Raw genomic sequence first — 12,285 nt, forward strand, 5'->3', positions numbered from 1 at the left:
CTAGAGCCTATGAGAATGCAAGTGAGGAGACTGGTCTCTGGGCACCTGAAACCCTTGCACTCGACAGTCGTCAGGTAGGAGAAACACCTCAGAGTATAGTGGAACAGCCACAAGTTAGTCAGACTGCCTCTGCTCATGTTGTGGCCTTGGTCTTACCACGCAGTCAGACTTGAAGTTACCCGCTACCTCTGCCTCCCCATGCTGGGATTTCAGGCAGGACCCTATAAACCCTATTGATCAGGATAATGAGTTAAATTACTCATGCTAGGTACCAGACTCAGACTTGTCCGAATGGACAAAGGTACACAACTTAGAAAATACAGAATGCTGTGCTGAGCATCACAGTACACTGTAGTCCCGACACTCAGAAGGTGGAGCAGGAGCACAGGGCAAGGTCAATCTCTGCTACACCATGAGCTCCAGGCTAGCCTGGGAGACAGAAGGCCTTATTTCAAACAAATCAGGAAAGAAAGAATTTTGGAACTCGCTACAGAGCAGAAGGCCAGAGAAGATCAAAGCTACCAGAGTGGTCCATGGATTGGACAGGGCGGGTCTCTGCGCTCTAGTGTCTGGGTTGGACAAGGGCAAGTCTCTGCACCTTGGTGTCTGGGTTGGACAGGGCAGGTCTCTGTGCTCTAGTGTCTGGATTGGACATGGCTGGTTTCTGTTCCCTGGTGTCGGGGTTGCACAGGGCGGGTCACTGTGCCCTGGTGTCTGGGTTGCACAGGGCGGGTCTCTGCGCCCTGGTGTCTGGGTTGGACAGGGCAGGTCTCTGCACCCTGGTGTCTGGGTTGCACAGGGCGGGTCTCTGTGCCCTGGCGTCAGAGAACCTACCTGTCAGAAGCACATCGTTGGACACATCTCCCTTGTCTCCCTTGTCACCTTTCTGCCCTGGCGGGCCCTCATTTCCAGGAGAGCCCAGTTCACCAGCATCTCCCTTCTCTCCCTTTTCCCCTGGGTTTCCCGTGGCTCCAGGTGACCCTGTGGAGGAAAAATGACACACTAACTCATGCACACAGTTCTGGTTCCCTCTTTGTAATGATTGTGCTTTTGTAGAGCAGTTTTTTTTTTTTTTGTTTGTTTTTTTTTTTTTTTTTTTTGCTTTTTCGAGACAGGGTTTCTCTGTGTCTCTGTGGTTTTTGGAGCCTGTCCTGGAACTAGCTCTTGTATACCAGGTTGGTCTCGAACTCACAGAGATCAGCCTGCCTCTGCCTCCCAAGTGCTGGGATTAAAGGCGTGCGCCACCACCTGGCTGGCTGTAGAGCAGTTTTGTAAACAAACCATGCAATCCTTCACCACCCTTCCAGCGATGCTGCTCCACACTCATTATGGGATGGTACTTCCCAGTGGCTCTGGGAGACAACTTTCAGAGCATTTTAGAGAGGAGGCAATGATGGTTTGAGTAAGGCACCGTCCCCACAGAAGGTGAACGTGTCATTAGGAGGACCATGGATCGGCACAGCCGCTGCTATCTACGCTCTTTATTTCTTACAGCAGAATGAGTGGTGGGCTGGGCCATCACCACGGCTTAGCAAAGTTGAAGTGGTGGCAGTAAGGGATGCTAAGCTCACACGGGAGGGCGGATGACCAGCTGCCTCCTCTTGCTGTTACTTCCCTGCCATGATGGCTGTAACCTCCAACTGCCAGCCAGAGTAAACTTTTGGCTCTTTAGGTTGCTTCTGTCAGCTGTTTGGTTGCAACAAGAAGAGACAATCAGAAAACATGGAGAGTAAGGTCAAGGTGGGATGGGAGTAAGGTCAAGGCGGGATGGGAGTAAGGTCAAGGCGGGAAGGTTAATATCGACTGGGAATCAACGTGGCCCATCCAGGCTTGTTTTGCTGTTATTGTTTTCCCCGTGCGTGCGTCCACAGCCGCCTTTCCTGGGAATAGTCTAGTTCCACCACTAAGCTAAGACGTTTTCAAGGCTCCACCCAATGCCCGGTCAACAAACTAGAATTCAGTGTTCAGGGAACTTTTCTAAATGTTAATTTGTAGTCCAAACTAAATGAGCACATTCCAAGTTACTCTAAATGTGTTCTGAAGTTAACTGCTCGATGCCACAGACTCCAGAACTCTAGTCGTTCAGTAAATGTAGTTCAGTGTAGTGACAAACAAGGAAAGGCGTATCTCAAAGCGCGCCAAAAGGCATTGATGGTATTCAGCATAGTCTCAAAGATATCCTCCTCAAACTAGGAATAAAAAGGAACTTCCTCATTCTGCAAGAGTCTGTGAGAAATGTTGGCATCATTGTTTCAGGTGAAAGGCTACGTACATTAATATCCAGAACAAGGCAAAGTTAGTCACGTGCCGCCTCTTTATCTAATGTTCCTCTGGAGGCAGAAAGCTTGATCTTCCAGAGAAAAAGAGACACAAGGCTCACTGATTGGGGTGGACATTAAACCTATCTTAATTTGAAACTGGCCTGATTGTTTATGTAGAACATTTCAAGGAGTCTTTTTAAAAGAGTGGTTTGAAGTCATAAGTACACAAGTATCCTGGGGTTCTGAGAGAGGAAGGGGAGTTCACCAAGAATTGACTGGATAGAAGACTTCTTATCTCAAGAAACAATTGTTCACTTGGTAAGCATCCCCTGAAGATATGGCTTGATAGCAGTGTTACTCAAAGGGAGGTTGAAGGCATCAGGGAAGAGCCAGGCACACCTGTTAGTGTGAGCACATCCTTCCTCTCAGTGTCTGTAACCAGGGTGACGTGGACTCTTCTGTCTGCTAGAATTACTTGCCAGTTCCTTGCCCCTTCTGTAGGTCCCATCAAAGTAACCGCCCACCCACCCTTCTCCCTAAGTCCCATTTATTTGACTAACTCCTATTTAGTCACTCGCTGGGATGGCGAAGTCTTGCCTCTAGCTTGTTTGTTTTGTTCTTAGATCTCACTAGATAGCCCAGGCTGGCCTCAGACACACACCAATCCTCTGCCTCCCTTTCAGATTCCCCATGTGCACATCACAGCTGGTTTATGCGAGGCTGCAGGCTAACCCAGGGCTTTGTCCTTGCTAGACGAGTGCTCGACCAACTGAGTCACATCTCCAGCCCTTATCTGAAACATTCTACCTATGCCAACCACGTTGCAATCCATCATAGTGGTTACCTAGAGAATCTAAGGCAAACCTGGGCTCCCTGTGATCCTGTCTCAGAAAACAACGGCAGTCTAAATGAAACATGGGAATCCCAGCTATCATGGAGGGGACACAGTAAAGAGGGACAGGTGTCCCTCGCCAGTACCTACGCGCTCTGCCTACTCTGCACCTACAGTCAGAAGCTCAACACTATTGTCGAGCAGGGAGTCATGAATCAGGAGTCAATCTTCACAGCAGTACTGGGAGCTCATGGCTTTGGGTCATTTCTGCTCAGGGGACACTGGGACTTCTGGCTGAAAAGTGACAAAAGTCCTTATCTGGGCCCTCTGCGTGAGAAGGCATCCCTTTGTCAGTATTCTAAATGAGCAGTTTGGCATATTATGTAAAGGAGACAAAAGACGGGGTGGTTGCTATAGAGTTCCGCCTGCATGAAGCGCCAAGTGCTCCTGACACCTTCTAAAGACTGTGCAGCCCACATTGAGCAGCACTCGGGGAAATGGTGTGAGATGCTCATACCTTGGCTTTCCAGCCCTTTATTCTAACTTGAGAGTGTGCCTGCACTGCCCTCTGATTTCCTTTCCTTTATCCCAGCTCTCCCTTACACGTCTTTCATTTCTTTTCTCAAAAAGGCCATATGGATACTAGGAAAGTGTTCCTTTTGTAATGTAGCCTTGACAGAGGCGGTATTTAGAGCTATCAGAGCCTTTGCTTGACGGTGCATTTTTGCCTCCTAGCTGAGGTGTGCATGGCCATTTTTCAGCATTTGGTAAAAGACAGTGGTGAATGTTTTGTCTACAAGCAATCTGTCTTTGCCGTGTGTGTGTGTGTGTGTGTGTGTGTGTGTTTGTGTTCGTGCACACACATTATTTGAAGGACAGATATCGATATCATTTATCTTCCATCACTATTCACCATATTGTTTGTGATAATAATAATAATAAAGCTGTGTATGATGGCCCACGCCTTCAAGCCTAGCACTGAGAAAGCAGAAGCTGGCAACTCTCTTGTGCATTTGGAGCCAGCCTGGCCTACATAGTGAGCTCCAGGCCAGTCATGACTATGCAGAGAGACCCTGTCTCAAAAAAACAGAAAGAAAACAGAAGATTGGTTGTGTGGGGGGTGGGGTGTGCACATGTGGAGGTCAGAGGACAACTTGTAGCAATCAGTTCTTTCCTCCCCCACGAGGGTCCTGGGAGTTGAACTCTGGTCATCAGATGTATACAGAAAGCACTTTACTGCTGAACCATATCATTGGCCCCATCATATTTTTGAGATACGGTCTCTTTACTGAACTTGGAGCTTGCTGTTTAGTCTGGGTTAGCTGGCTGGCAAGCTCCAGGGAAGGAGCCGTCTGCCTGCCCCTGCCACTCTCCAGCCGGGGTTACAGGGATACACCATCTCGCCCGCTTTTTAAAATAACTATCATATGGACAGAGCATCCTCTGTCGGTAAGTCACCTTGGCCACCCATTGGCACCGCCCAACCGTCATTCACTGTGAGTACAACATCTTCTACCCTGATGCAGGTTAGGTCAGAGCTGCCCACCATGCACAGGGACACTGTAACGTGGAATGACCCACAGCCTGGTATCACTTGTCCCGTGACTCCTCACTGATTCTGAGTTACAATCTGATAGAGAAGAAGGGTCAGATTATCCCTGCCTAATGCCGGAGGGAGAAACGGCTCTTCTGTTTTCTTCTGGGGTTGCCCACTCGAAACAGTGCCACAAAGCTTGTGATGACGTCAGGCTGGGGTCAGTTTCACTGTCTTCACATCAGGGGGTGAGGGAGGACAATTTATTTTGGGCAGTACCATCTGTCACTAACTAAGGCAAAGCAGAGGGGGCAAAACCCAATCTCAAGCCGTGCATTAAAAGGAGAGCAATATTTTTGGTTTTCTTAAAATGAAGATTTGATTTTTAGAGAAGACACCATCACTAAGTCTTAAAAGAGAGAAAACATGAGGCAGATGGAAAGAAAGCAAACTCTCGGTTCTGAGGCCCTGGGATGCCAGACTTCATGGAAGATGCAGGTACCATAACCGACAGTCAGGTCTCTCATTCCCAACTCCAAAGCTAAGACAGAGTTTCCAGCCTCATGCAGGAAACATCCACCCAGCTTCCCTTTGGTCAGGACAGCACAGAAGGGAGAATAAATTAGGCAGAGAACCAACACAACAGGCTCTCACTTATATGTGGAGGTAAGGTTGATCCCAAAGGAGCAGGACGTAGAACAGTGTTTGCCAAACCTAGACAGGGTGGGGGCCCAGGAAAGGGATTTTGATCTGTGTAGAGGGAAATGGACAGAGGAACAGCTACCCTACAGAAACAAAACAGGGCACCAATAGTTGATGGGGCGCATTGAGTTCTTAAAAACAGCTAACAGAGACGGCTTGGGATATTCCCAATATAAAGAAATTGTGTAGTCTGTTTGAGACAGGGTCACATGTAGTCCAGGCTGTTCTTGAACTCACTGTGTGGCTGAGACTGCCTTTGAAACCCTAATTCTGCTTTCAGGAAGGTGTGTGTTGTGCTATAATTAGTATGACAATTTGCTCTGATCTGCCTATCACATCTTGTTTCGATGTACTGAAATGTCACACTACATCTCCATAATATAATTACAATTATATATGTCAATTAAAAGCATATTAATAGTATATATAGTTTAAATATAGATATTGTTTTTAAATGTTATAAAATATATGCTATAAATAAATGATAAGTTACTTGGTTTTGAATAAATTATAAATTACATGGTTATGACAGAATGAAGGGAGGATTTTTTTTTTAGCTAAAATACTAGCCTGTTGGGAATGTAGCTCAGTTGGTAGGGTGTTTGCTGGGCATGCACAAAGCCCCGGCCGGGTTCAACCTCCAGCAATACATTAAGCATGCTTGGTGACTCATCTCTGCAGTTCCATTTCCTGGGATAGAGGCAGGGGATCAGGAATTCAAGGTCATCCTCAACTACTTAAGAAGGTTGAGACTAGTCTGAGCTAGAGACCTTGTCTTTTTGGGGTTTTAAAAAAGATTTATTTATGTTATGTGTTCGGCCTGCATGTATACCTAAAGACCAGAAGAGGGCGCCAGATCTCATTACAGATGGTTGTGAGCCACCATGCCGTTGCTGGGAATTGAACTCAGGACCTCCGGAAGAGCGTCTCTCTAGCCCAGTGACCGTGTCTTAACGAAAAGGAAAAAAAAAGAAATGATGCTGGCTAATACTAAGACAGAATTTGCTATGTGTCCGGCCGGCCCTAACACTTCATATATACTAACTCGCCTTCCCTAAAGCACTGAGAGATTAACAGGATCACTAGGGAAACTGGAAGGCAGTGATCGTGCAGCCTGCTCAAGGGCTCACAACTGGTCAGTGTGCAGCCAGGGCCCACACCAAGCCTCCGGGCTCCAAGCCCAGTTTTGTTCTTGTTTCTGAGGTTGAAAGCTATGAGGGATGTTGACTTTTCTGGAAACACTCGGATTAAAGTCTTAAGCTCTGCTTCACCATGTCGGTTTTTCTCTGCAGCTACTATGGCTTAGACACGAAGCATCCACAAGAGGCTTGTGTGTTAACGCTTGCTCCACTCCGCCTCCCTCACACAGAGCCATGATTGGACCACAAGGGTTCTGCTGTCACAGTGGTTTGGCACACTGATGTAGTCAGCACAGGATGGCATCATGGGAGTGTGGTGGGCAGGGCTTGGCTGGAGGAATGGCCACTGAGGTCTTACCTTTGAAGGTAGTCTTTCTATACTTCATCAGCGCCGCTGAAGTCACCCTCAAACATTATTGCATCCCATCACTTTTTCTTCATCCTCCTCTATCCCTGCCTCGGCCCCTCTCACTCCTGAGTTGGTGCCACAGTGTTCTCTGGGGAGCGGCCAACATGGTATTTGGAAAGGTAGATCCGATCCCTGAGACCCCTCAGGGGTTTCTCACTGCTCTCCAGACACAGCCGGACCCCCTGCAGCCCTACCATTCTCTTCTCCTGAAGCCGCCTCCAACTCGGGGAAAGGTTGAAGAAGGAAGGTCTCAGGATCTGTTTCCAGGTGACCTAGACAATGTCTCCCTTGCTCTCAAACCCCAGCTGGCTCAGAACTGAGCAACCAGTCAGTGATCTCTGTCCCCAGGGCCTCGATCTTTCTCTAGCTAGAACAGTATATGCTTGAGCACACTGGTTCCCACCTCTCCCAGTCCCCATGGCAGCTTCACGGAGGTGCTGCAGCTCGGAGAACGAGCTCCTCTGGTATGAATTAACACTGAATTTTAGCTCAGGCTTAGAATCAAGAGTCCTCCACCCACTCACACTTAAGGAGAGGGTTTCTGAAGTCCCTAGCATCTGCATGAAGACCAGATGGCATCAGAAAAGACTTCGTTGCCCTCCCGCACCTGACTGGGGGCTGGTGTAGGTTATCTATCTCTGAAAAGATTAAGGACCAGTCTCTCCTTATAAGATCATGGCTGTCCACTGGGTTCATTCACACTCCACATAGCATCATTATCAATGCAGGCTGATTTCCGTCTCAGAGCCAATCATTCTCCGTAGTCATCACTGACAATACTTCCCTATAGGAAAAGGGGCGTATACAGGTTTCTGGAGGGGACTGAGCCACGACTCCCTGCATGTGAATATATTGATGCCTTTCTTCTGTCAGGTGTTCTGGTCAGTGTGTTTCAGTGAACATTCAGAGAGAGGAAGGGACTGCTTTTGTCTCTCCAAAGGCTAAGCAGCTCCGTCCCTTCTGGACCAATGTCTAGACTAGCACCTGCCACATAAGTATGCTTTCCATAGGTGAACGAAATTTCCTGTCCTTCTCGTGGTTTCATGAGGACATGGCTACTTAATCACGTGTCCTCACGCTCAGGGCTCTGTCCTAGACCTTTCAGAAAGTTCTCCTTCTCTACCCCACATCCACTTCCAACATGGTACTCCCCACCCCAAGCCTGCCCCTGGAATATTAATTTTCTAGCCTTCGCCGTAAGTTCTTCCCAGGATACACCAAATGGTTGCACATCGCTATTCTGTGCCAACGAGCACTGGGAGTTGTAATTACTCTTCTGCTCTGTAATTCCCATGGTAATTGCTGGCCGGGTGAAGTCTGAGTAGACTCGGGTGCTGTGTGCCCATTGTCATCTGCATGGCTGCCCCTGGAAAGGCAAGCAGGTGGGCTTGCCAAGGGGCAGAGGAGCTCAACAGTTCTCCTCCCCTCTCCACTGCTCTCACTTAGACAGCTGATGGGGTAGTCAGAGGTGCTGGGGGGGGCTTCCAGAGGTGCTGAAGAGGGGGGCTGCCAGAGGTGCTGGAGAGGGGGGGCTGCCAGAGGTGCTGGGGGGCTGTCAGAGGTGCTGGGGGGGCTGTCAGAGGTGCTGGGGGGCTGCCAGAGGTGCTGGAGTCAGGGAGCTGTCTGTCAGAGGTGCTGGAGTTGGGGGAGCTGCCAGAGATGTTGGAGTGGGGGAAGCTTTCAGAGGTGCTGGGAGGGGGAGCTGTCTGTCAGAGCTGCTGGGAGGGGGAGCTGTCTGTCACAGGTGCTGGTGGGGAGCTGTTTGACAGAGGTGCTGGGGTGAGGAGCTGATTTGAAAGAAGCCCAGGACCTGTCTAGGGTTATGGAGCTAAAAAGTTGCACATATGGGACCCGGTACAGTCTCTGGCTAAGATTCACCTCTCTCTGCCTTTTATACTAGTTGCCTTATCTAACGTAAAAAAAAAACCCTGTAGTGTCTGTGAGTCCCCACAGTGCCACATGTAGGTCTTGTCCGTTTCCACAGCCCCCACGATGGCCTGAGAGGTCTTCAGAGCCTATCTCACCCTGACCAGGCCTCCTTAAGGCCCCACAGCAGCTCAGGCTTCCCTGTGAGCATGACAGACCTGGTGTGGCTAGGGCCTTTACTGTGCTTGCACACAGCAGCCCAGAGGAAGGGCCTCTGTACAATAGAATTCCTCTGCAAGCTTCTTTGAGAGAGGGCCCTAAGTTAGGAGCCAGCCTTGGGAGACCTGAGTGTCGTCTCTCTCCTCAAGCAGTGGGAGCTGTTTTTCTAGGCAGGGAAATCCTCCGCAAAGGCCGACATTAGTCCCTTGGTGGTTTACCAAACACAGCGGGCAGCTGGGAAGGAAGTGGCCATAGAAGCAGAGCAGAGGGGGAGCCTTGAAGGAACGTGGGCGTGAGCATGGGTGGGGGTGGGGGTGAAGCCAAGGCCTGCTCTCACACATCTCCAGCTGCAGAAAGAGAAGTCAGTCCCCAAGGAGCTGTCCTCTGTTCTGACATAAACGTTTGGTCCACAAAGAAGACTCCTGACATCTCAACATGACAGCTTCCGGGTGGGAGTGCATCCGTGCCCCATGCCGAGAATGACGCGCCCTGTCACCTCTGTGCGCGGTACTTCCCAGTGCTGCCCACCTCAACACAGTCACAGGGACAAGACACAAAACAATCGGTTGGCAGAACTGCCCAGTTACCCATTTTTCCTCTCTTCCCATTTGCTCCTTTTTCTCCTTTTGGTCCCTGGAGACCAGGCTGTCCATCTGATCCATTGTGTCCTGGTAACCCACCAACTCCCGGAGGTCCTGTGCAAAGAACAGGAACAGTTAAGAACAGCTTCACTGCAGGTGATGTGATTTCCACTAGCCACTGAGACAGCCCACAGGAAAGGATGGGAACATGGGTAGGATGCTGCCCGACTCCTCCCCTCCACCACTTGTGGTCCTTGGATCCTGGGGCTCCAGCCACCCATAGCTTCCCTTGAACTAAGAAAATACAAAATGGGTACTTACCTGGTGGGCCAGGTGGTCCTACAGCAGAAAAAAAAGGAATTTAGATGACAAGTCACATGAGGTAGGAAGAACCCCAGAACGACAAAAGTCCTGCCCTCCTTAAAATATCATAAGTACCTGCTAAGAAACAATCCCACATCGTTTATTTACGGCTTATTGTGCTTCTCCCAAAGGGCCTTACAAACAACTCAGCGAAGACTCATTTGCTAATCAAGCCATTTGCTTCCATTTCAATAGACCTAGAATAACTTTTGAGCTGGTTTCATTACAGATTCATACATCAATTATCTTAGAAGAGGTCAAGCTAGTTATTTCGGGATCAATAGAAGCACGATGGCCCTGTGCAGCCCTGGCGCAGAGGAGGTGCCAGCACATGGAGGGTCTGTCACTTCAGAGCAGAACTTCCAAGAGCTCCCCCAGCCATCTTGTCTCCTCTGGGCCACCGAGGAGTAACCCAAGCACACGCTGGCCTTGTGGAGTTGGATTTTGTTGCATGAAATAGCCTGAGAAAGTCTGAGCGCTCAGGTCAGGTGACAAATACCTTCTTTAGTGTGAAATGATCCAAGGCCCTAAGCGGCTTGGACGAATCATTTACATACCGAGCAATGACTCTACTTCCAGAAATAGGCATGTCTTATTGTCGGCTTATAGACTGAGCACTTGGGTAAGGCTGGAACATGAGAGGACTGAGTGTCTTGTGTTTCTCTAGATCATGCAAAACGATTCCTGATGTGAGCTTTTGACCATTCAGAAGGCAAGCATTTCTAAACATTTATCATGCACACAAAACTCCACTAAGAAATATCAATTCTGCGATCTGCTGTATTCATAGTCTATATGAGGATGGTAGATCCTTTGAAATTACAGGGCAATATGAAGACTCAGTAAAGAAATAATCCCTGGGTTACTGGAGAAGTTTCTGGGCACACTAAAGTCTAGGAAACACTCCCAAGAAGGTAATCTTTGGGCTATGGTCCTGAGGGAACAATGGGACTGAGGAGTTAGCATACATTGGCCTGACATTTCATGCAGGGGACAGACAGACAGAAGCCAAAGTCCAGAAATGGGAGACACTAATGTTCAGGATGGAAGAAAGAATAAACGAATTGGCCGTGCTTATGTGGGTAGAGACATGGTTGAACAAGGCAGTGGGTAGGCTGGGCAGGTAGAAGCACTTGAGTGTCAAAACAGGATGTAGAGACTCTGAGAGGTGGGTCCTTAAGCAGAGTGTGTTGCTGGGACATCAGTGTAGGTCTGAGGTGCTCGTTGCGGCTGGAGGATGAACACAACTGGGCAAACTGAACTAGAGACAGAGACTGAGAGGGGAGAAAATACGGAGGGACCTTTGAGATGAAAGCCGGGCAAAGCTGTGGCTAAATGGAACTGCTGGGTTGCAGAAAAAAACTAGAAATTCAAAAAGTGTTTCCTTGGAATAAGGAAGTTTCCATGTCCAATTGGAAGGAGGTGGGAGTATCTTAGATAAACGGATCCTAGAACATTGACAAATAGAGTCAGGGACATAGAATTCTTGGCAGAATCGGTGTCTGAGAACAGCTTTCAAATCGCAGAGATCTGCAGGGAAACAATACCTTTCACAACGGCCTCAGAACTTTTTTTTTTAAATATTAAATATTTATTTATTAAATATTGTATGTATTATTGTTCTGATTTTACAGAACAAATTTAGTGTCACGGTGTCAGGTGTGACCATATATGCCTTTCATCCCAGCACTTCAGAGATAGAAGCAAGCAGAGTTCGGAGCTCGGTAAGTTCAAGGCCAGTCTAGTCTACATAGATAGTTCCAAGTCAACCAGGGTAACATAGGGCTACTCTGACTAAAGAAAAACAAACAAATCTATCATGAACCAATTTGTTTATTTAAAAGGTTACATTATTTATATAAAGTTTGTGGAATAATAAAAGAAATAGCTATCTATCAGACAGCTGAAGAACTGTTACAACTAGTGCTTATAAGGGCCCCTTTGCACGTTCCCCACCACCTGCAGTAGCCACTTCCTTGAATGTTGTCAGTCCTCTCTCTTTATTACTTGCTTAATGTTTTTGTTTTTTTTTTAATTTATTTATTTATTTACTGAAGATTTCTGTCTCTTCTCCGCCACTGCCTCCCATTTCCCTCTCCCTCCCCCAAAAATGTCCCCCTCCCTCGTCAGCCCAAAGATCAATCAGGGTCCCTGCCCTGTGGGAAGTCCAAGGACCACCCACCTCCATCCAGGTCTAGTAAGGTGAGCATCCAAACTGCCTAGGCTCCCACAAAGCCAGTACGTGCAGTAGGATCAAAAACCAGTGCCATTGTTCTTTTTTTTTTAATCAAACATATTCTTTTTTTGTTTCATTTTTTCTTTTTTCTTTTTTTTATTTATTTATTAAAGATTTCTGTCTCTTCTCCGCCACTGCCTCCC

At 48.1% G+C, this 12,285-nt stretch overlaps 1 protein-coding gene across 1 annotated transcript in view; it reads right to left on the reverse strand.

The window, feature by feature from the left end:
- Positions 1-12,285, reverse strand: part of Gldn (gliomedin) — a 51,103-nt gene that overhangs the window by 12,776 nt on the left and 26,042 nt on the right. Inside the window, exons 3-5 of the mRNA XM_050119496.1 lie at positions 9,865-9,882; positions 9,550-9,657; positions 835-981 (exon numbers count right to left, since the gene is read on the reverse strand). Of these exons, the coding sequence (XP_049975453.1) occupies positions 835-981; positions 9,550-9,657; positions 9,865-9,882 (273 nt within the window). The remainder of the gene's footprint in view (positions 1-834; positions 982-9,549; positions 9,658-9,864; positions 9,883-12,285) is intronic.

This window comes from Alexandromys fortis, unplaced genomic scaffold (genome assembly GCF_014885135.2).
Source record: "Alexandromys fortis isolate MF-2015 unplaced genomic scaffold, M_Fortis_MF-2015_v1.1 scaffold_167, whole genome shotgun sequence".
Classification (NCBI taxonomy): Eukaryota; Metazoa; Chordata; class Mammalia; order Rodentia; family Cricetidae; genus Alexandromys; species Alexandromys fortis.